Source organism: Coccidioides posadasii, chromosome 4 (assembly GCF_018416015.2).
Source record: "Coccidioides posadasii str. Silveira chromosome 4, complete sequence".
Classification (NCBI taxonomy): Eukaryota; Fungi; Ascomycota; class Eurotiomycetes; order Onygenales; family Onygenaceae; genus Coccidioides; species Coccidioides posadasii.
In genome coordinates, this window is record NC_089410.1 from 2,745,546 (window position 1) to 2,768,807 (window position 23,262).

Consider the following 23,262-nt stretch of genomic DNA (forward strand, 5'->3'; position numbering starts at 1 on the left):
TGATGAGTCGACGCTGCGGAAGCTGTTGTGAAGCGCCCTGAAAAAGAATTTCTCTACACGAACCATCCAGGAGAACATCAGAGTTACTCTGTGGAAGAGCTTGTTAGCGGAAAACTCCCCAGACTGACGGAGATTCCAATTTGCAAGATCGTGTCACAGACTTTGCAGGCGACGATGTATTTGCTGGACATGAACTTGCTACTAATGACCTAAGCCATCATACAGTAATTACCCCTTCAGTGAATACTCAAATGCAAGTATTCGGGGGGTAAAATATGTAGTGTTTCCAGATAACGAACGTCACAGGATAGACCACGCTCATCGAATCTCGGGTCTGCCCATGGACCTCTAGACAAAAAAAAATTGGGAAAGGCATGCAAGGCTGAACCTTCTATCCACTGAATTTCTCACCAGCGCTGACTGCGCATTGATATTCAGCACCGCCATTTTTCACGCATGAACCTCGGGAGGACAGAGGAGTATATTGAGAGTAAAGGTAAGGTCGCAAGCTGACATCAGATACGTGGATACGAGAGGAATTATCGATATGGCCGCTGTGATCGAACGTTGACCCCCACAAAACCCTATCACGTACACCCCAGACCCTTCTCCAATCTTTCCATGAGAATCCGATTTTCCTACCCTTAACATACTGTACAACAGATGACTGAGAACTCCTGAAACTCCACCCCATGCATAAGAGTTATACGATGACCCAATAGTATCCGCGCCTAAATTGAGCTCACCAAGAATCAAAGTTCCCAAATCCCCCTCTGCCTGTAGACTTCATTTTCTTCCTCGCATGCTCCGATTCGAACTCATTGTCGTCTACAAACTCGACAATTTCGTCTTCAACTGCCGGTCGATTTGTCATAGCTTGCTTCAAATACTTTCCGACTCCAATATTACTTGTAGTGTCTTTGTCATCGCTACCACGAATTCTCTTCCCCGTCCAGGTCACGCGCTCATCATCGTCATCATCACCCTTACCGGCAGCTGATGATGATTTCCCAGCCTCAAGTTTAGATTTTTCTGACTCTTCTTGTTTCTTGTGGGAGAGGAATTCTTCAAATGGGTCAACAAAGACTTTCACGTCTAGAATGTGAATTGGCGGGGTAGGCCTGTTGGATGTGGACGAGTCCACTGGCGCGGATTCCATGGCATCAAGGGTTGGAGAAGAAGGCGAAGGGTCATCTATTACGTGTCCAAAGATGGTGTGCTTATTGTTGAGATGTGGAAGCGCGCGGTAGGCGATAAAGCTGTTAAAAGGATTAGCTGCCATAGCACTTGTTTAAAAAAAGCAAAGTACTCACAATTGGCTACTATTTGTATCCTTTCCTTTGTTCGCCATGCTCAACGTCCCCCTTGAGTCATGTTTCAATGGTCCAATAGTTTCGTCGGCAAAGTACTTTCCCCATATACTTTCCCCTCCTCTTCCGGTGCCGGTTGGATCGCCCCCTTGGATCATAAAGCCTTTGATGTTGCGATGGAATATAACATCTTTGTAATATCCCTTCTTTGCCAACTGTATAAAGTTCCATACTGCCTTTGGAGAGTGCTCAGTGTGGAGTTCTAAGTTCAAGTCTCCTAGATTTGTTGAAATACGAGCGTATCCCTTTATTTTCACCCTGCCGCGCTTGAGCATATATTGCTCATCTGTGAGAAGAGCTAGGTCTGCGGAGGTATGGGGAGTTAATCCGGTGCTGGTGAATGACGCCGCCGCTAGGCCAGTCGTATGCCTTGCAGCGTTGAATGGAATCTGCTTTCCAGGTACTGCGGACACCTTTGCGGTGGAGACTTTTGCTAGGGCCGCGTCTCTTTCTTTTAGCTTAGATGCACCTGCAGAACCGTTCTTCTGCTGTTCCCGTTCTGCTCTGGCCCTTGCAACTGCTTCTTTTGCTTTTAATATCTTGGCTGAACTTCCCATCGCACCTAAATTCACACTTCCACTCTCCCCTTGTTGAACGCTTTCACCATCTTTCAAATATTTGAACGAACTCAGATTTCTTGACTCAACATTTTGCGGATCCTGCAGCGTGATAATATCCTTTCTTGTAAATTCCTGGTCGGAGACCAGATCTCGCCACATCTTCCCCTTAATGTTGAGTTTCTCCACGGTATCCCACGCGAATACATTTCCTGTATTTCCCAGCGCGATGATATGCGTATTATCTGTGAATACTTTGAACGTCACAGGATCAACGTACTCGCCTGCCTCATTCTTCGCGAAGTTCAGTTTAATCAATTCTGAACTTTTCAGCGGCTCCCCATTCACCGGATTTGTGCCATGCTTCTTCAACCAAGGAAGGATATGTGTCAAGTCGAATATTATACCTGTCGGTGTACACACGGGGTGGGAGAACGGTTGGAGGGAGAGCGAACAGAAATTGAACGGGAGTCGTTTGAACGAGGCGTAAGCGGCTGCATTTCTGGATTTCGCTGCGCCAGCGCCGACGCTGGCGGAATACGAGTCTTCAGATGCCCATTCGGAGTGGGTGATCTAATTACAAAAGGTGGCGTCAGCAATGTCATGAATAATGTAAAAGACCTGGTGTCGCGACCGCGTACGTAGAGCTTATCGGTTCCTGTAAGAAGTTGTTAGGATTTATTGCTCAGTTATATTCATTATAGTGAAAAAGTCCCACCTTTCCCCATGGTCAAGATTGAAGACCAACGTCGCCGGCTTGTTCGAGTATAGCAGTCTTTCTTGTCGAGAGGTTTCCGCTTCCATCAACTAAGTAGTTGGTTAGTTAAGCCTTAGAAGCGGGCGAATCCACCCTAACTTATTAGTTGTCGTCTTAACCTGTGCACAAAACGCCTGGAGCTGCTATTTAGCAAGTTATGTGTGGTAGTGAGTAGTTCTTTAACAGCTCGTTGAAATCTTGTAGCCTTGAAAGCTTTGATATTAAGGTTACTTCTACCGTACCTGTACTCCGTACGGAGTAAGTACAGGGCACTTATCCAACTAAGACCAGACAGACAGACGGCTCCGAGATGAGGAACGCCAATCTTCGGGCGGATTCCTGGTTCAAAGCCTTCATCCAAGACCTTTCTACGTCCTCCCTTGCGGATAACGCTTAACAATGGCAGACTAACTAACTTCCTAACTAGTTACCCAAGACTGGCTTAACTTCCGGGTTGCTTCTTCCGGTCCTCGACCTTTTAATCCAGAGACTCTGAAGATAATAGGCTCAAAGACGGAACGGAGTTCAGCCGCCTTCTTGAATAAATGAGATTTGTGGTATACACTGCATATCCATTGTCAAGGAGGTCAATGGAACTCTACTTCAGGTTTAGCAATACCCAGTTTGTTTAATTTCTTTTCATGACAAATGGACTTTACACAAGGGGGATGTGGTTAAGTGGACACCCATAGTCCTACATAGTCTTCTCGTGGGATCGATAAATTTACACGCAATGTTGTTAAAAAATTGTGTGCAGTTGTCTCACCGTCAAGTCCGAAAGTCTTGAGGTTACCTCTAATTTATTCGCTCTTCTTTTAACGAACAGACCCCCATGTGTCTTGTTTCACCTATTCGTGGCCAGCGATCCCGGCTGCCAATGATTCCTCAATGCCAGTCCATCCTTTCCCAAAGAATGACTGTAGCAGCTCTTCAGCTCGCTTCGCCGGCACCATGTTGGTTAGATCACGAGGTTCGTTCTCTGGCGGATCCGGGATTTTCTTGTTGTTAGGCCGGAGTTTCCGCAGGATCCCAATCACGTCTGTCCAGTTAAACGGAGAAGCAACTCCAAAAATACGTTCAGAAACGACGTCCGGATCTAGGAGAGCGGCAGCATGAAGCCGAGCATCGTCTTCGACGTCGATGCGCCATTCTAGCAGCGGCATATTAGCATGGAGTTCAGAGAAAACGACTTAGAAGCAAAGGAACAGCTTACGAGGCGGTATGTTCATCACCAAGGTATTGCCGTCTAAGAGATCTCGCGTTATCTTCATCATTGTACCACCGATTTCGGGGTGAAGGATCCTCCCGAACTGTTGCCCAAAGGGTTAAATTCAGAACAAATCAACCAAAGAAATAAACCGGGAGACTTGGTGCTTACATTCACATTCGGAAGCACAGAGTTAAACGAAAAGTTCGGCTTATTTTCTTTCACCCAGTTCCAGGCAGCCCGCTCTCCTTCGGCTTTTGAAGCGCCATACACGATCATGGGCATGAGTGCAGCTGGGGAGTTCCCATCCCAAGCTGCTTTGACCGCCTCATCGTTCCATTTCTCTGATACCGACAGAAACAGACATATTAGTAGACGACTCAGCGGAGCCATTTAGGTGCTTCCTAACCTGTGTCGAACGTAACTACCTCTCCATTGAACTTTGGGAATCCTACCGCGCACATCGAAGATGTCAAGACTACGCGTTTCACCGTCCCCGCCTGCTGCGCGGCCTTCATGACGTTCAGCGTCGCGGAAACGACTGGCGGAATGACCTTATTAGGATCCGAGGCCATTGTCATGTCAGATGCCTAGATCACGGTCAGTGAGCATTCAGGTACATCCCCTCTGCCAGCCCCCGGGCTCCGCTTACAACATGAACTATTCCGGATATGTCTTGCATGCAGGTGTTCAATGAATCATCATCTTCTAGTCGCGGTATCACCACACTCTCAAACCTGCCTGGGCCATGTTTTGATTTGAAGAACTCATGGAGCCACGGCCGCTCCATTCGCACAGTACCTCTAACATTGTAGCCAAGCTTGAGTAGAGTGTCAACAACCTGAGAGCCGATATAGCCGTTGGAACCTGTGACAAGGATCCAGGATCCGAGAGGGATGACGTAGCGGTCGGGCCTTAACATGGCTGTAACGAAAGAATAAACTGATGGATATCGGCCTGTAAATGAGGAGGCTTTCTCAGGACTGGGAGCCTGAATATATAGCAAGCGAGAGAAAATAAGAGTAGGATGTACGGAGTAGTCCTACATAAATACATAACATCGCGTCACCCCGCGAGCAGGGGCAACAAGTTGAAATATCCACAATATGGTTGGGATTAGTGTGCCAGGGGCGATGTTAAGCTGCCAACTTGGTTTTCTCCTCCGATTTTCCCTTGGAGTTGCTATACAGGTAGGCCTCATGACCCATGATGGAATAGCCGATGCCGCTTCAGCTAAGGAAGGAGTGCATACTTGGATATCACTCGTGAAACCTGAGAATCGATAGTTTAACTGCGTTTGGCGAGCGTGCGTGTTGGATACTGCTCGTTCGTCGCACTCAAAAATACCAACTTGCATGGATCATGCATGCCGCTGCCCCTCACTACCAGTACGACGTCCTCCATACGTCGTCGCGGCACCTTTCTGTGATGATGACATAACGAATACACCAAGAGCGGTGTCTGGATACGCCATTAATGTGCCTCGGTTGCCTGCTTTCTCGTTCGTAACCCGCTCAGTACTCTTTCGATTCCCCCATAAGTGTTGCGTTGACGGAAAACATGCGCCTTCGACGTGTCTCGAGTTGAAACAATGTCATATATATCATATCTATCTATACAGAACCGAAGTGGACAATAATGATAAGCAGCTGGAACAGATCCATATTGCATTTTCCCATAAACGACTAAGAGCAAAAGCGCCACCCGAATCGCTGAATATTCCGATCCTAAACTGCCTCTCTGTATGCCTGGTGCTTTTTATTCCATAAATTTCGAAAAATTGTCTTGAAACACTTAACTCCCGGAACGACCATTACACCTGCCCATAGCTGAACAGGAATGCGAATGCACGGCAGGACAGCCTACCACCGCACTATGGCGCTTTTGCTTAAAAGGTTAGGGGTACAACCCATTTGTCTCTGAACTCAACTCCATGACGCCTCCGTGTCCCGTATTTCCTCCATGCTGCTTGACTAATCCCGACATCTGCGACCGCAATTTGCCAGGAATCACCTTCGCCGGCAGCCAACGCATTGACCAAGCCAGATTTCGGAGCTCCAAGGCAGACAATAAACTTCGCGTTAGCTACCAATCGTGATCCTTGTACAAGAGTTGGTTCACCTATTACAGAGAGTCAGCATCATCCTACGTGGGCATATGGAGGGGATTTCCAGCTTACCCGAGGAGGCCGAAAGGCCTGCAGGTATGTCTACCGACAATAAATCAATACCACTCCGGTTAGCCCAAGAGACAATTTCAAACGCGGTTTGCTGATCGTCAGTCCGCAGATCTTCAAAGGCAACATGCATTCCAAACAGGGCTTCGACGACAAGCTCGGGAGCATGGTCCACAGCCGCCAGTCTTGTAGATATTTCCTCCCATCTCAAAACTTTGCCCCCAGCCTTTTTGAAAATGTCGACCTGCCTGCGAAAACTGTCCGCAAACTCATTGTCCCGGTCCAATCCCAGGATGCAAACAGTAACTCGATAGTTATGGTTGCGTAGATGTCGAGCAGCAGATACGGCACGAGCACCTGTCTTGTGATTTCCCGCAAAAATAAGAACTGTTGAAGACCCGTGGAGGTTCGAAAGTGAAACGGCTGCTTCTGCGATACCCCTTCCGGCATTTTCAGTGAGGATGTCCTCGGTTAAACCCAGCTCAGAGATGGATAACTGTTCAATTTCCAGCATTTGAAGAGGACTAACGCTTGGACAACGTCTGTTTGTCGCTGCAATTTGAAGGGAGCCTGCAGCTGAACCAGAAGACGCGGTCATTGGCGACGCTGCATACACAGCTTGCTTCTGCGATGGTCGTGGACTCGCTGTTCGCGTTGATAATAACTGTCCCCTCGCTAAGATGGTGACTTGGGGTGACGCAATCGAGGAGCCTTGTATACCACTGCCTTTTCGGGACGGAGGGGCCTGAATGGAAGCTCTTGATCGGGCCCTACTGGGGGTCCTCCCATTACTAAATTCATTTTCGCTTGCATCATCTTCATCACTCTCACCTATGTCGTTCTTCCACAATGCGTTAGGCTCGGGGGAAGGATCCAAGACGTTTTCCGTGTAGTGAAGATTCCTTCCACCGTTGGTCCCAGGTCTTGCTCGTCGGTTGAAACTGACTAGTCGCTGTTCGTCCGCCGTAGTGTCATCGTTTCTGATTTGATCGAAAACCCGACGTTTGTCAAATTTGGAAAGGTTACTCTGAAAGTCAAAATCACCCATCTCTTGAATGTCTGTGGCGTCCTCTGTTGCCCAGCCATTTTGTTCTTCCGCATTACGTTTTTGGCGTCTTTTTACTTGTCTTCTGGCACCGGACCGAGGAGGCCTGGAGTTATCAGCCTGAGCTGGCTCAAAAAAAGCAGTTTGCCTCCATCCTTTTGATGCTGGACTACTCTCCGTGGCTTTGGTATGCAAAGTGTTGCTTTCTATGGCAGCAGCTTCTATGGCAGCTTCTCTTTGCAATTTTCCTCTTCCACCTCTTCGACTTCTTTTGCCCGTGTATTTGAGGGGTGCTTCAAGAGGAGCTGCACCTCTCCGGCCCTCCGGCACAGAGTTTTGCTCAGCGGTATCTTGTCCAACATTCTTGCCTTCTGTCACGTCACTCCCTTTCAGATTGAGGTAGCTAAACGGAGCAGTAAGTGTTGCAGCAGTGGAAATGCTCTCTGCAGCACTTGTAAGAGGGATGGACTGAGTAGAAAGGGAAGGGGCTGGTAGCTCGTGACCTCCGATCATGACAGGCGAATTGACAGTAGGTGTTTTAACTGGAGATTGGACGGGGGACGTAGGATTCTGATGTCTATCTGATGGCTTTTGGTAACTCAGGATGGCTGGATCCACGAACTGTTGTTGGCTGGGCTGAATTTGTGCATTTGACACATTTGCTGAGATCGGTTGTGATGTCTGCGTCTGGAATTGAGGTGGCGGATGAGGAGAGGCGGCTGGAAAGCTTGCAGCTTTCTGTGAGCCATAGTCGGGGCCAGACACAGAAGCAGTTCTCAGGTTAGATAACAGCTCTAAGTCTGCGATCCCAGGAGCTTCGATGTGATACAGCGGGACACTCTGGTTGTTCCACAATAGAGTTGCTTTCTCAAATAATCAGTACGCAACCATAATATGGCGATGGTGAGTGATAGTATAGGACTCACCATTTTGCAGTGACAGACGTTGCCCAACAACATCCGATACAATGCCTTGAACCCGGCAATTTGGCGGAGATTTCAGAGTGACCAGCACTGTGTAGCCGACAAATTGTTCGGCCATTTTGTGCGGGAGGGTGTGAAGAGGACTATCAGGAAGGAAGCTTGAAGCCTACAGCAAGGAGAAAGTAGATTAAGCACTGTTCATAACAGCATGTCTTTCACGAAAGCAATAGACTAAGCTCGATATGAAGCTGCTTGGACTTGCGGTCCCGCGCAACGGGCCTGACGGATGACGCCGAGTCTCAGCTACACCACGTGATTATCGGCAATGTCCATTTGATGGAAGGTGACTGAGTCAGCAAACGTGTTTGGTTCACGTGCTACGCGTCGAGCTCCCTCGCGACGTTCGTACAGATCCATGCACGGCGCGATTGAGACCAGAAGCCGCGACGACTTCACACCCTATCCCTCGCTTCACTTCCATCTTCCCAACTTGTTCCACGAAGGACAGGAAAGACCTGTTTATGTTTCACCCATGCTTGAGACCGAGACTCTCAGTTTCCTCGCGCAGACGAATTTCTTTCCTTTCGAAACCTCCATCCCAGGGGGCCCAACTCTCCTGGTCAATTGCGTGGTTAGTGCAGGGCAACATGTTTACGAAGGCTCTCCGTGAGCACAGGGAGCCGCTAAAATACCTACCATCTGGTCAATTGCGGCTTAATATGACGCCTGCCGCGTCAGTGGACCCAGTTATAGGTGAAAAGCGCAAATTCGATGCGCCTCAGAGTTCTCGAAACACACTGGCGTCGCTTCATAGCACTGTGTACTTTGATGAAAATGATTTTGAAGATGACGATGAACTGGACTTTAGCAGCCCAATCGTTCCACTGTCTCCTGGCAAAGAGCTTTCAAAGTCATCATTCGTTTCCGAGAACACTGTAAAAACCCCTCCTCTCCCAGAGAATAACGCAGTCGATCGTGAGGTCGCCCCAGCAAGCAGTGCCCCTCTCCCGTGGTCATCATCGCCTCCCTCTCACTTCCAACCACCCAAGCGGCAGACAATTCCCTGGCTTGAAAAAGAACCAGTACCCTCCCCACCAGCACCTCCTCCTCCACGACAGGAAGAGAAGCCTTTACAAGCCGCGACCACAAAAGCGCCTTCTTACCCTTGGAATAAGACATTGAGTGCTGTAAAAGAAGATCAAAAGGAGCTCCGAAAACAGCACAAAACCAGAGCCACGGTTGAAAAGCAAGGGTACAACCCACCAAAACCTGTCCCTAAAATTGCGCGGATGTTCCTCAGTGAAGAGCAGAACCATGTTCTTGACATGATTGTGAAAAAGGGCCACAGTGTATTTTTTACTGGATCCGCTGGAACTGGAAAATCGGTTTTGATGAGGGAAGCTATTCGGGGATTGCGACAGAAGTATAAAAAGGAACCAGATAGGGTGGCTGTCACAGCATCCACTGGGTTGGCTGCCTGTAATATTGAAGGCGTCACTCTGCATAGCTTTGCTGGCGTTGGTTTAGGCAAGGAAGACGCTACAGGTCTGTTGAAAAAGGTACATCGGAAGCCGCCACGTTCGTTATGGTAAAAATACCACTAAAACATCCTAGGTCAAACGCAATCAAAAGGCCCGAAATCGATGGCTTCGGACAAAGGTATTGATCATCGATGAGATATCAATGGTAGATGGGGAATTCTTTGATAAGCTAGAAGAGCTCGCACGGAAAGTTAGGAGTAATGGACGACCGTTTGGCGGCATCCAGCTGGTTGTAACCGGGGATTTTTTCCAGCTACCACCAGTCGCTGACTCTAGTAAAGAAGCAAAATTCGCCTTTGATGCGAACACATGGAATACATGTGTTCAACATACAATACTTTTGACCCATGTCTTCAGGCAAAAAGACCCAGAATTCGCCTCTATGCTGAACGAACTGCGCCTTGGACGCGTCACCCAGAAAACAATCGATGCATTTAAACAACTATCCCGTCCCTTGAATTTTGAGGATGATCTCGAGGCAACTGAACTGTTAGTTTAGTCGTCACAACTTGTGTCGAGTCTGTGCTAACCCAGGACAGGTTTCCTACAAGACACGAGGTAGAAGGCGCCAACTCTACCAGAATGGGTCGCCTTTCGGGAGAAGTGATTCCCTTCACCGCAGTGGATTCCGGCGCAATCCAGGATAAGAGTATGCGGGACAAGATGCTAGCCAACTGCATGGCGCCGCCTTTGATACATCTCAAGAAGGGCGCGCAAGTTATGCTCATCAAAAATATGGATGACTCTCTTGTGAACGGATCATTGGGTAAAGTCGTTGCATTCATGGACGACAGCACATATGATCATTATGTGAGGAATGAGGACTCGTATCATAGTGGCCACGAGTATAATAGGGACGATGAATCGAGCCGGGCTCGCAAGAAGATAAAGTCGATGGCCTACGACCCTAAGGGCCTCGGTGTTACAACTGCCAAGTTGTGGCCACTAGTTTCATTTGTTCTTCCAGATGGCACAGAACGCCAACTTCTCTGCAAGCCCGAGACATGGAAAATTGAACTCCCAAATGGTGAAGTCCAGGCTCAACGCCAGCAGGTGCCACTGATTCTTGCATGGGCGTTGTCGATTCATAAAGCCCAAGGGCAGACTCTTCAGCGAGTTAAAGTGGATCTGGGACGAGTTTTTGAAAAGGGTCAGGCGTATGTTGCCCTAAGTCGCGCAACTTCGACATCTGGACTTCAGGTTACGCGCTTCGAGCCGAGAAAGGTCATGGTCCACCACAAGGTCAAAGAATTCTACGCAAATTTATCGACTACTAATGATATTATTACTTCTAGAGCCCAAGCAAACAAGGCAGCGCCTACGGATGATGATATTCCTGGGCTGGACAGTGATTTGGAAAGGGAAATATATGCCCAGGCGCTTGGTTAGGCGTTCTATTCGTTCTGTTTGATGGGCGGGAAGGCCATCTGCAGCGTATTGTTAGACGATAGGCGGTGTACACTAGTTTTGGAACTATGTAGAGGTCTATGGTTAGAACGAAGTGCGCTACGATTCTTGAAGGGATGCTCCATTATCATTGCAATCCTCCTACCTCGTGATGGAGCTGCGGAAAATAGTACAACCGAGCTACCCCGATCGGGTTAGGTAAGTTAGTTAGCTATGGGCGAGGGCTGATAAGATATCGTCATATGACAGCGCACGCAGTCCGTCGAACGGTTCGCTTTGCGGAGCTCGAATGCGTGTCTAATCCCCGGCGCGTCGAAGCTCATTCAGAGGAAGAGGCATGGATGATGATTCCATTGTCCCGGATATGAAGCATGGCAGAGGATGTAGCACCAAGTACGCAATTCCCGTTCCTACCTTTTGAATGGATAGCTAATGAACGGTAGACAAGGAGCAGCCCCTCCGGGGCGTTATTCTGTGCTGTACCTCCATCCTTCCAGAGACACGGGTAAGAGGCACGATCAATCCGAAGGAGTACCTCTGCCTGAGCTAGCTAACATTTTATTTCTAATGTTAAAGTCGCAATTGGCCGCAATCGCAGGGCAGATGGGCGCTGTTCACATGTTTGACCTTACCTCCGACGTTACCCATCTGATTGTCGGCGAGACGAATACTCCAAAATACAAATATGTGGCTAAAGAGCGGAGTGATGTCAAAGTCCTGAGGCCAGAGTGGATCGAGGCAGTTCGGTCATCATGGCTGTTGGGCGGAGATACCGACCTCCATGCTCTGGAAGAAGAATATAAATTACCAACGTTTGCAGGACTATCCATATGTCTCACTGGATTTGAGGACCGTAAGTATGGCTGGTGTTGTTTGGAAAACTCATTCAGTTAACAGTTTTGCAGTGAATTTTAGGAATCACTTACAGCGAACGATTGCGAAGAACGGCGGGGAATTTCGGCGAGATTTGACAAAGAGTGTTACCCATCTCATTGCACGTTCTGCAGAAGGGCAAAAGTATAAATTCGGGGTACTATGGAACATCAAAATAGTAGGGTTGAGGTGGCTCGAGGATAGTTTAGAGCGAGGAATGGTTCTTGACGAGAGTCTCTACGACCCATTAGTCCCCGAGGAAGAACAAGGCATTGGTGCATGGAATCGAACGGCTCCAATCCAGGTGGAAAAGCGACAAAATGTTGCGGAAGTTGCATTTCAGCGTCCTCGAAAACTCCGGCGGGTTACAAGTGTAAAACTTGGTGATCAAAACGAAGGAATATGGACAGAAATTATGGGAAACAATTCCGCCGGCGGCAACGAACAGGGCGTTTACGATGGTTCGGCTGATGCAACACCAAAGCCCAGGGCAAGTGCTATAATCCAAGAGACTAAGTCCTTCGCAAGCGAAACAACCCTCCCTGAACGAAGAAATAGCGTAGCCCAGGATGCACTAGCGCCACGATTCCAGCCTGCAGAGAAGGCGCTCGGAATTTGGTATGGAGCCCAGTTCTTTATATCTGGGTTTACCACGAAGCAGGTGGGCCTCCTGTCAGAATCTTTTACGTATCAATGGGATCCTTCATATTGACTGATTTCAAGACCCAACTGTTACGAAATCACCTTATATCGAGGGATGCCGAAATTGTCTCTTCTATCGATGACCTCTCTATAGGCGACGGAGGGCCAGACCCCAAGCAATATATACTTGTGCCTTACAATTTACCTCAGTCCGATATCCCATCTACCGCCGACTCCGAGAGTGAAGCCCATGTTGTTACGGATATGTGGATTGAAAAGTGCATTCACAGCAACACGTTTGTGCCTCCTGAAGCGCATATTACAAGCACTCCGGTGCCTCGGTTTCCAATCCCAGGTTGGTCTCTCTGCTGTTAATTTGCACTATATAATTGCTAACTTGTCAAATTAGCATTTCAAAGTTTAAGAGTTTGTTCTACAGGATTTACGGGAATTGATCTCTTGCACGTATCTAAACTTGTTACGCTACTAGGTAGGTTGACTCAGTAATATTCCGCCCCCAGGCAACTAATGGTTAGTAGGGGCGACGTATGATGAATATTTCACCCAAAAAGCATCAGTTCTGATATGCAACACGACAAAACCGAATAGCGAGAAGCTGAGGCATGCCCACCAATGGAATATTCCAGCTGTACTCGCCGACTGGCTTTGGATCTCTGTTCAAACAGGGGAGATGAAAGCCTTCGAACCATACTTAATATCCGGCCGGGACCCTTACAGCGCTGGGGGACAGACCAACGAGATCAGGAGCTTGGGAGGGAGCCGGCAAACTGAACCAAAAAAGCTGCAAGGTCCTTCAGGTCAACAGCCGGAAAGCCGAAAGCAAGATGAAGGGAGTTCCAAAGAGGAGCCCATTTTAGCCCATGACGCGAGCCTCGAACCTGGTTCCCACGGCTCCCCGGCAAAAAAAATGCCATCGCCTCCGCCTACTTTAGAACTCTCAAAAGCTGACAGCAGTGAAGACAAACCCGCAACCTCTTCCAGACCTTTGGACGTGGCTATCAGCGAACTCCTTCGGCAAACACGAAGTCGTGCTAAGCAATCGGCTGAGAAAAGCGCTAATACTCAGCGTCGCAGACAATTGTTTGGTCGTGCAAATTCCAATTCATCACTGCTAGGCAATAAGGAGCGAATTTCCCGTGCCTCCTCTATTGACACTTTGAATGAAGACGGTTACGGCAGCGTCGTTGACGGTTTTAATAGTCCTTCTGTAAAGGGACATAGCAAAGCGCCGAGTTTTACGTCCCTTGCGCAACCAACAGCTGCACTAAAGGGTAATTCAGATCCAACCGAAGCACAACAATTATTGGAAAGTAGATTGAACCTGCTCCGCAACGGGCTTGGGCAGTATGATGCTGAGAGATATGAGTTCGAGGAAGAAGAGACGCCGCCGATGACGCAGTTGGGCTACGAAGCTCCTGACGCTGTGGCGATGAGGGAGAAGATAACCCGGAGAGCGAGAGAAATGAATGGTGCTGAGGAAAATACGGATGATAGGCAGGAAGGAAAGAATAAAAATGATAACGGTGGTCGATTAGTTATCGGCCAACTGAAAGATAGCGAGACATTAGCCATTTGGGGAGGTGGGAGACGCACGAGGTCTAAGCGGACGTCCAATGGAGATGAAATTTGAGGTTTAAGACCAGCTACAATAGAGCTTAGAATTAGATCCTGCGACTCTCTTAACCGGTGTTGTGGACTGGGGCTGGCGTTGATTTCATTTTGGATAACCTAAATGCGGAGTAGATCGTTGCGTTGGTATGTTGAGAACGGACAGGCGATCTCTCTATATCATAGTTCCAGACCTAACCAAATCTAGTTTGACTGTTGACTTGATACTCTATCTGGCTTCTTAGCCTAGATATATGCACAGCTCTGTAGGGGCTTATTCTTTTTTTCTTTCTTTCTTTCTTTCTTTCTTTCTTTCTTTCTTTCTTTTTTTTAAATCTCCAATTGGAAAATGCAATTAAGACGAATCAACAAAAGCAGAAGATGGGCTCAAAGTCCACCATCCACTCGTCCTTTTCAGCTTTTATATTCTTTACAGAAGAATGGTGTTGTAAAGATAATGGACAGAAAGGTCCGCCCGCATTGCGCCCTTTTCACCGAATTATTTTGCCTTAATTGAAAAGGGAGATGATGCAGAGGACAGTAGTGAAAGGCGGGTATGTGCCGGGGTATGCATACGTTTCAAAACAAAGACATAAAACAAAACTCACAAGGAAAAAAGGACCAGAGTATATTACACACAACACAAAAGGCTGAGGCAGAGAAAGAAGACCAAATATGAGGAGAGTGCCTAGCGTGATGTTGGGGAACAGGCGAAGCTGACAAAAAAGGAAAATATGTAAATCTTACACCAGGAAGTGAGTTAAAAAGAAGATGGTTATGCTCCTGGGATAGTTGCTTCAAGATCGATCGCCTCAACTGCTCTCCTGTTGTCACTGCTCTCACGGAACAAGTTTGCGAAATACTTTCTCGCAACTTCGCTCTCATGCTTCACCTTTCCAACCTCGGCTTTGCGTTTAGCGAGATCTTCGGCAGCAACCTGGAGGGCAGTTTGCAATCTCGTAGCGGGCATTCGGAGTACGCGGCCAACTTCAGTAGAAATACGTACTGCATTGGAATGGACGTAGTCGATTTCGGCGAGAGTGGTGGAAATTTTGCAAGATAGGCGGGAAGGTAGAGACCTAGGGATTTGCGACACGATGTAGGCGGCTGTCAAGATGGCTATAAAGAGTCAGCACGGAAGCTAGAGAAATTATGCTCCTTATTAAACATACCGGCTCCAAGAACGCTGGGTATTATCATCTTTCGGACATTATTTGGCCCTAAAATTCTAACCGCACCAAATATGCCGTCCATCCATCCAAAGCTGCCAAGGGCCCTGCTTCCAAGGATACCAACGACAGTCATGGCCATGCCGGTTCCAGCAACCTTTTCTTGGCGTTCCCAAAGGCTTGAAAGGTCAACGAAATCCCATAATTCAATCTCAGTATCTGCTTGTCTAGCAAGGGAGTGTCTCTGCTGTCTAAACATCACTTCAGAGCGGAAGGCAAGATTAGGGAATTTGTCTTCCCCAACGTGTAGCAGGCCAAGGCTATGGATCATATTGACGCCTTGGACAGATTTGGTCCTCGCATAGTCCTCACATCGACTCACACAGGCAGATATCTGTTCCAGCATAGCTGATTTGACATCTTCGGCGTACTGGAAAACAGCAAGGAGTCCCGGATACTCCACGCCCAAGTCGCTTTCCGCAACCTTGGATATTGTTGAGGAGAGGGTCGACCGCGTGTGGTTGTAGACATCATCACAGGCATCGTCTATAGATTTATCTAGTTGTTCTCCGATCTCAGTCCTTCGTTTGTTAGCTTCCTCATAAGCGGGCACCAGTTCGTCGAGCTCCTTTGACATGCGATCAAGTTCCGATGCCGCCACATCGCGGTTAACAGAAGCCAGTGTATATAAATCATTAAAAATATTCAAGAGGTACGTCCTGGCAGGTGCAAGTTTAGAGCGAGATCGTTTTTCGAGGACAAAGCGGCGCAGTGCACCCTCCAGATTCTCAAAGTCTTGAATCTTCTCTTTCTCTTTCTCTTTGCCTTTGCCCTTATCGTCGTCGTCTGTATCGACCGCTCGGGCTTTGCCCGTCGAATCGCCGTCATCGTCATCGCCGTCACCGCCATCACCATCGCCGCCAAATCCACTGCCAGCAGCTGCAACCGGTACAGCATTGCTAGAAACGAAGTGCACAAGTTCAGCAGACTCCTTGAAAGTTCGCGGACTCAGCTTTTGGACTTGGCCTAAGATCATGCGTTGACAGCGTGTTCGATCCCGAATGTTGTCAAATCCATTGACAACAATGAATATGTAAGCTTTTTCATGAGCAGCATTCGTAATAAATTCTCTTGCAGAGAGCGTGAAGTGGTTAGCAGCAGACACAACGAAAACGACAACATCGATCTCCTCTTGTCGCGCAAAGACTGCTGTCGTTTTCACGGAGTCTGAATTCAATCCAGGGGCATCGATAAGGGCGATGTCAACAACCCCATTATTGAGCAATGATTCATCAATGCTCCGAGTGTCCTTGACATACACTTTGCATTGCATGTATTTGGTGTTGTCAACGACAAGATTCTCGAGATCTGCGAGCGAGTAGACATCGTAAGTGCTTTCGTCATTGCGATTGTATTGCGTATCTTTATGAATCGCATGGACTTCCTCAATACCGCTATTTTCTCTTGCGTCAACAACTTCGCAGAAAATACTGGTACATGGTTGCTGGTCTTCTGGCAGGATCTTACGACGTAATAGCGCATTGCAAAACGTAGACTTTCCGGCGTTAAGATCACCGGTCACTAGAACTTTGCTCGAAGTGTCGTCAATTCTGTCACGTAGGGAGAGGAGGTGCTTGATGCTCTGGCTAACTTTCCCATCCAACAATGACGCGATGGAATTTTTCTCGAGTGAATGTACCAATTCCGCCTGTGACAAGGTGCCTAGCTTAAGGTCCAGTTTGAGAATAGAAAACTCCCGAGCAATCTGCTGCGTAAACAATCTAGGTTCTTGCTGGGGTCTTCTTTCCGCCGCGTGGCTCGACTCCGCATCCGAGACACTGGTGATTGAGGTAGCTGCCCGTCGTAACGGATCTGGCCTCGAGCTTGAGGACTCAGAAAGTAGCTCGCTGTTCTCATTATAGGATCTAACCGAGGTGAAGTTGGGTCTATTCGGCGGGACTTGGTTAGAGGACACCGAAGGGTAATGTGCAGGCCATTGGCGATTCATCTCCTGAAGCTCTTTTAAAAGGTCGAGGGCTCTGGTTATGTATCTGCCGAGTTGAGTTCGATTCGCATTGCTAGAAACAGTCAGCAACCGAAACAGAAAGTACGCGATGCGCGTAGCTTACTATTGAAGTTGATGGACGTGGTTTGCAAGGACTAGTCTTTCATGTTGCGCTACACGAACGTTAGGCTAACTTATCTGAGAATTTCAACACAGTACTGGGAGGGAGACGCAAACCAGCTAGGCTCGAGTGTCCAGGTAGAATAGGTGTATGCGTAGGAGTCGGCCGGTCCTCCATCAAGCCTGCGTGCCATGCCGTGTTTGACTCGTCAACTGTACCTCCCACAGCGCTGCCATAACCAGAATCTCGATCCAGCGAGGCTATCAAGGATGCTGCACTCTCCGACGTCGATCCAGACCCTACGACCATGTAATCCGGCGCATGATGAGGGACGGCGGGCGGGGAGCGTCTCGCATTCTGTCTCGAGGATCCCTCCCCAGCACTGTCGCCGGGGAAATACTCCTGGCTCATGGCTGTAATAGTAAATCGGAAATTGTCAAAGGGGATGGATAGGGATGCGCATCAAGGGAACAAGCGCAGGCGGCGGTTTTTTTCCTTTGAGTTCTAGAGGTCCAACGGAATCACGAGAAAATCGACATCACAAGTCCCTTTTTCCGGTGTCGGGCGAATTGGCCGGTGAGGCAAGCAGTCCAATCCCGTTATCTCGGCCCGGATGTTCGTTTCCCCGGCACGTGGGGTGAGCGCGGATGAGGTAATCAGACTGCCATCGTCATCTAGAAGATGCGGACTTCCTACCCGGTCAAACGGACGGCGCGACAGTCCAGGCAGCATGGTTTCGAGAGATTAAGCGGTTTTACAGATAGAGAAGAGACCCGGTTTCAATTCCCTATGTACTTTTCATTCTAATCGTCTTCTTTCTAGACCTTTCAAAGATGAATGTATGCGAGGATCAGGCTCCCCCAACGGCTTGTACACAGCGCTGACCAGAACTGCCAGATTGTCGAATGGGCTTTTGGCAAACGCCTAACGCCGGCTGAGCGTTTGCGGAAGCATCAGAGGGCATTGGAAAAGACGCAGAGAGAATTAGACAGGGAACGAATTAAATTGGAAAACCAGGAGAAGAAACTGGTCCAAGATATTAAAAAGAACGCCAAAAATGGGCAGATCGGAGCGTGCAAGATTCAAGCGAAAGATCTAGTCAGGACCAGGCGGTATGGATAGGCTTCACAACGTATATTACGGCGATACTTTGGCTGATATGTCGCTTTTCTGCAGGTATATTCAGAAGTTTTATTCGATGAGAACCCAGTTGCAGGCGATTTCTCTTCGAATACAGGTAAGAACCTCGGAAAACCCTAGGAGCTGGCGTTCATGGCACTAAACTTTAGGTAATATAGACCGTCAGGAGTAATGAACAGATGATGCAGTCAATGAGAGGTGCTACGATTCTCCTGGGAAGCATGAACAGGCAAATGAATTTGCCCGCATTGCAGAGAATCGTCATGGAATTTGAACGAGAAAATGAAATCATGGATCAACGGCAGGAGATGATGGACGACGCAATTGATGAAGCGACTGGCCTTGACGATGAAGAAGAAGGTGAAGAGATCGTAAAAGAAGTGCTAGACGAAATCGGAGTTGACCTTGGCCAAGCAGTAAGTCCTAATTGGCTTTTTCAACATTTTTCGGCACTCACTAACACCTTTACGCAGCTCGGTGAGACACCAACTGGCCTGCAAACGACTGGAATACAAGAAGGCCGTATTGCTCAAGCTGTTGGCGGTGGCGGCACTGCTGAAGACGATGACTTGCAAGCCAGGTTGGATAGTCTTCGAAGATGATGTCAGCTCCAAAGACACAGCCTTTTTATATTGTCGTGCTTCTTTGGTGTGCAGCGGCGGCGTTTAGGAGTCATTGGAGAAGTGATAATTTTTCTATGCAGGCGAGGTAATGGGCTTGATATTTAGAGCATTTCCTGGCTACAGCTATGCTCACAGATTCAATCTGCGAGCTAGCCCTTGAGGTTCCTGCATTGGAGCTATGCGCAATGTTCCTGATCGTGAAATAGATCAAATGGGAAATCCCACTTCGATTATACCTAATTCCCGAATTTCGATTCAAACGTCTAGACACTGTCAGATTTCGTATACTAATTACAAGACTGGTCTCAAGTCAGTCAATGCCTCGTTTATCCTAGCTTGGATTCTGCAGGATGGCAGGATAGGTTGGGCTGGTGAGGCTGCACTTATTTTATTTCATGAGAACTTAAAAAGTACAGGGTCACAGAACAGGTTCCCTGAGAAATAGTACAAAATTATATTATGCCCAGTGCCAGAAATCTGTATTCCTAAGGGTTTTCAACCTTGTTCTGAAACAAACATTGACCAGCAGCTTCTCCAGTCAAAACAGCGTTTGGCTGCAAGCAAGGACTAACTAGTTAGTGGTGTGTGTCCAATCAAGAATCCAGACTGTAGTCAACGATGCGCTGCTCTTTTGTTCTAGCGAATTGTCAGTAGACACCTATATGTGTGAATCGAATCCCTTGTCTGAGTTATATTACCTGCTCTGTGAGGGATTGTTGCCTGAGAGTACGGCTCTGTTGATAACTAAACAAGCAACCCAATTGCGTTTAGCCGCAGGTTTGTCCTGCGTCTCATTCACGGCATTTTCCTGCCCTCCTTTTCCATTTTCCATGCCTTCAAGGTCATATGTCCTCCCCAGTAGTTATCCCAGCTTCCGACAGAGAACCGAGTCGCCAGTGATTTATTTTTAGATCTTCCTGCAGACTCATCTCAACCACCTGAGTGTCATCCCTGTTTCGCGTCTCAACATCCAACTACGTAGATAACTGGCTTTCCAGTCGGGTTGTAGGGATACAGCCCGCAACTGTTCTCTCAGGTATGTGTCCTTTTCATGGTTATATGCATTTCTCCCCGCAAACAAGTGCCGACGGGCAGCCGGGATTCGTGCGAACGTGGACCGGGAAGCCTCCCTCCCAACGTCATATTTGCCCGCGCAGATAGCCACCGCCGCCGTCAACTTTGTCAGCTTTGGCAACGTGACTAATAGTTTGTTCGAGCCGGTAGCTAACAGCGTTCAATTATAGTTTCCGCGATCCATTCCAAGCTCGTTTTGAGCCTTGTTGCTTGCGAGCCTTGTTTGGGTGCAATTTTCGGGAACGAAGGATTCAAACTGGCAGGAAGCAAGCGACTCAGTTTTTCAGGTCAGGGCGGGTTGCTGAACAGAATGTTCGGTGGCTCATCGAGCCCTAATAAAGACAAGAATACCTCAATTGCGTCTCCTTCTACGATTACTTCTACCACCCGGGCCCGCGTTACCGAATCTCCTCCCGCTCGCGAGGGCAAGGGCTCGTCCAGCGACATCCTCAAGCGATCAAACGACAAACGGGACCAGAACGGGGATAAAAAGCGGCGGGGTAGTTCCGTGAGCAGGGCTGCAGCGTTTTTCGCAAACGCAAAGAACTCATTGCATATCTCAGGCCTGCGCGAGCCACAAAAGTCGCCTCAAGTCGCGCAGACGCCGCTGCAGATCCTAGGCAAGATGGATCCAGCCTTGGTTGTTCCCCAGGGATCATTGAATAATTCAGCGGGAGAGTCGTTGCCCACCCCTCGTTCCTCCTTTCGCGTCGGAGTCACAGAAGACAAGAATAAGAAATGCCGGCGAACTATGGAAGATACCCATGCATACCTTTACAATTTCCTAGGGACACCACTTTCAATAAACCAGGGTGAATCTTCGCCGCAGAGTAGCCAGCCCAAGGAACCTCGAGGACCGGAATCTGGCGACTCGACACCTATAATTGAGACAGATAATGGATACTTCGCCATCTTCGACGGCCACGCAGGAACATTTGCTGCTGAGTGGTGTGGAAAGAAGCTACATCTTATTTTAGAGGAGACTATCAGAAGAAATCCCACTATACCGGTGCCGATTCTCCTTGATCAGACTTTTACCCTCGTTGACCAGCAGTTAGAACAGTTGCCTTTAAAGAATAGCGGCTGTACTGCTGTTATTGCAGTTCTTCGATGGGAAGACAGAGCCCCAAACTCTACGATTTCTACTCCAGACGCGGTGAACAACAAGATACAGAATCCTGAACCAAAAGGAGACAGGGGTGAGACGCTACAAATTCCAGGCAATTCGACCACGGAAACGCCTTCGGCTAGAGACTCAAGAACTATGTCTGCTTCTAAACCTGAAAATCCTACTGTTCGCCAACGAGTATTATATACTGCCAATGTTGGTGACGCAAGAATTATTCTATGTCGGAATGGAAAGGCACTACGGTTATCCTACGATCATAAAGGCAGTGATGAGAATGAAGGAATGCGAATTACCAATGCGGGTGGTTTGATATTAAACAACCGTGTAAATGGCGTTCTTGCGGTTACCCGAGCGCTAGGGGACTCGTATATGAAGGATCTTGTTACAGGCCACCCGTTCACAACAGAGACTGTCATTCAACCAGAGGCCGATGAATTCCTAATATTGGCTTGCGATGGCGTAAGTTCCTAGGAATAGTGGTTTTATCGAGTTGCTGATGCTAACTAACTCCACCAGCTCTGGGATGTGTGCACAGATCAGGAAGCTGTTGATTTGATCCGCAACGCCCACGATCCTCAAGAAGCGTCCAAAATCCTTGTAGATCATGCCCTCTCCCAATTCAGCACGGACAACTTGTCCTGCATGGTTGTGCGCTTTGACTCAAAGGCTCACGCGGATGGAGTTAACATCAAATCGGCCGGCGAGAGTGAAGCCTTGAATAAGACTAGCGTTAGCGAAACTGACAAGATCGTGGCTCAAGCCAAGAGGGAATCGCATCGAAATTCCGCGTCAAATCTTGGTCCTGCCATAACAGAAGCCGATAGCAGCAGTGAAGTTGAGGTTGCTGCGGCGAAACTTGATGAGGAACCAGGGCCGGAACTATCCCTCCCAGAAAAGCCGAAGAATGACGTGGATGCTACGTCGTCGACCGCTTCGAGTGAGCTCACTTCAGCCCCTAATAAAGGGAGTCCTCCAGAGGTCGAATAGCGCCAGTGGTTCTCTTGGGTGAGAAATAAACTACGGAGAGTGTGCTTATTTTTCTAAGATGGCGGCGGAATACAATATCTCAACGTGCGCCCTCTTTCATACGTCTCCTGCGGTTCTCCCCATGAAATGAGAGGTACTCCTAGTGAGTTCCTGTCTCTGCAACGGGCGCCATCTTCCGCTTACCGGTATGCGGCGTCACAGCACAGCGCTGGACCTTCTCGCTGGTGTCTAACGTCTTCCATGGATGCAGCCACCATTTGCGTTCCTCGAATGCTGCATGAATTTTCTTTCCCTTGATCCCCTACTTCCCACCTTGTGATGACCCCCTTTCCCCTCATATCTCGATCCACCTTTTGTTTGAGTTTGCGTCGTCGTGCAAGCCTACAGACTTCTGTTTTCTTGTTTGCTTTTTCTGAATTCTATGCGATGCGCTACGGAGAGATGCGTTACGCATTTCCACCTTTGTTCGATTACCGTCTCTTTTCTTTTCTATCTGATTGCTTCGTTGGTTTAGCATTGGCTGGGATGCAAATCGGTACCTTGGCTGGGATCTACTTTTTCGATGGCGACTGATACCATGTATCCTTTGATACCATGTTAGTAGATGTTAAATACTGGGACCACGGACGTAGAGAATGAATTATGAAATACGATCTTATGGACCGAGCCTTGTCTCAAAATCTGTGTTTTCGCATTTCTGGAAGCCATTTACGTGTTAGATTGAGCGAGTCTAAGTGGTAACATAAATAACACCAAAAAAAAATAAAATAAAATAAACCTCCATTCTAATTCCGAGTATACATACAAAATCTGATATACAATACACTGGTAAGCGAGAAGAATCGCAGCGAGCATATCTGCGGTATCAAGAAGTGTTCGTGACATTG

At 48.1% G+C, this 23,262-nt stretch overlaps 7 protein-coding genes across 7 annotated transcripts; 3 read left to right on the forward strand and 4 right to left on the reverse strand.

Annotated features, from left to right (window-relative positions):
• Positions 1 to 501: 501 nt before the first annotated feature.
• On the reverse strand, positions 502 to 2,828 carry CYP8 (Peptidyl-prolyl cis-trans isomerase cyp8). The gene is made up of 4 exons (XM_066125632.1): positions 2,646 to 2,828; positions 2,569 to 2,585; positions 1,314 to 2,500; positions 502 to 1,259 (listed from the first exon to the last, which is right to left on the reverse strand). The coding sequence occupies exons 1-4, from the start codon at positions 2,653 to 2,655 to the stop codon at positions 743 to 745; spliced, it is 1,731 nt and encodes a 576-aa protein (XP_065981716.1). The 5' UTR covers positions 2,656 to 2,828; the 3' UTR covers positions 502 to 742.
• A 508-nt stretch (positions 2,829 to 3,336) lies between these two features.
• On the reverse strand, positions 3,337 to 5,268 carry D8B26_007754 (uncharacterized protein). Its single transcript, XM_066125633.1, has 5 exons — positions 4,544 to 5,268; positions 4,301 to 4,481; positions 4,063 to 4,235; positions 3,898 to 3,994; positions 3,337 to 3,834 (listed from the first exon to the last, which is right to left on the reverse strand). The coding sequence occupies exons 1-5, from the start codon at positions 4,811 to 4,813 to the stop codon at positions 3,533 to 3,535; spliced, it is 1,023 nt and encodes a 340-aa protein (XP_065981717.1). The 5' UTR covers positions 4,814 to 5,268; the 3' UTR covers positions 3,337 to 3,532.
• Positions 5,269 to 5,504: 236 nt separating this feature from the next.
• Positions 5,505 to 8,205, reverse strand: EDC3 (enhancer of mRNA decapping). The gene is made up of 3 exons (XM_003067244.2): positions 8,039 to 8,205; positions 6,071 to 7,975; positions 5,505 to 6,012 (listed from the first exon to the last, which is right to left on the reverse strand). Exons 1-3 carry the CDS (start codon positions 8,151 to 8,153, stop codon positions 5,780 to 5,782), a joined length of 2,253 nt encoding a protein of 750 aa, XP_003067290.2. The 5' UTR covers positions 8,154 to 8,205; the 3' UTR covers positions 5,505 to 5,779.
• Positions 8,206 to 11,234: 3,029 nt separating this feature from the next.
• Positions 11,235 to 14,326, forward strand: D8B26_007756 (uncharacterized protein). The gene is made up of 7 exons (XM_003067246.2): positions 11,235 to 11,376; positions 11,427 to 11,488; positions 11,560 to 11,836; positions 11,889 to 12,517; positions 12,580 to 12,853; positions 12,908 to 12,988; positions 13,038 to 14,326. Exons 1-7 carry the CDS (start codon positions 11,355 to 11,357, stop codon positions 14,147 to 14,149), a joined length of 2,457 nt encoding a protein of 818 aa, XP_003067292.2. The 5' UTR covers positions 11,235 to 11,354; the 3' UTR covers positions 14,150 to 14,326.
• A 237-nt stretch (positions 14,327 to 14,563) lies between these two features.
• Positions 14,564 to 17,833, reverse strand: FZO1 (mitofusin; the record flags this gene model as incomplete). The annotated part of the gene is made up of 4 exons (XM_003067247.2): positions 14,564 to 15,246; positions 15,300 to 17,374; positions 17,426 to 17,474; positions 17,539 to 17,833. 4 exons carry the CDS (start codon positions 17,831 to 17,833, stop codon positions 14,903 to 14,905), a joined length of 2,763 nt encoding a protein of 920 aa, XP_003067293.2. The 3' UTR covers positions 14,564 to 14,902.
• Positions 17,834 to 18,120: 287 nt separating this feature from the next.
• DID4 (ESCRT-III subunit protein did4) lies at positions 18,121 to 19,431 on the forward strand. Its single transcript, XM_003067248.2, has 5 exons — positions 18,121 to 18,261; positions 18,320 to 18,534; positions 18,599 to 18,659; positions 18,721 to 18,978; positions 19,036 to 19,431. Exons 1-5 carry the CDS (start codon positions 18,256 to 18,258, stop codon positions 19,162 to 19,164), a joined length of 669 nt encoding a protein of 222 aa, XP_003067294.1. The 5' UTR covers positions 18,121 to 18,255; the 3' UTR covers positions 19,165 to 19,431.
• A 1,037-nt stretch (positions 19,432 to 20,468) lies between these two features.
• Positions 20,469 to 23,006, forward strand: PTC1 (Protein phosphatase 2C 1). Its single transcript, XM_003067249.2, has 2 exons — positions 20,469 to 21,847; positions 21,905 to 23,006. The coding sequence occupies exons 1-2, from the start codon at positions 20,570 to 20,572 to the stop codon at positions 22,373 to 22,375; spliced, it is 1,749 nt and encodes a 582-aa protein (XP_003067295.2). The 5' UTR covers positions 20,469 to 20,569; the 3' UTR covers positions 22,376 to 23,006.
• Positions 23,007 to 23,262: the final 256 nt, after the last annotated feature.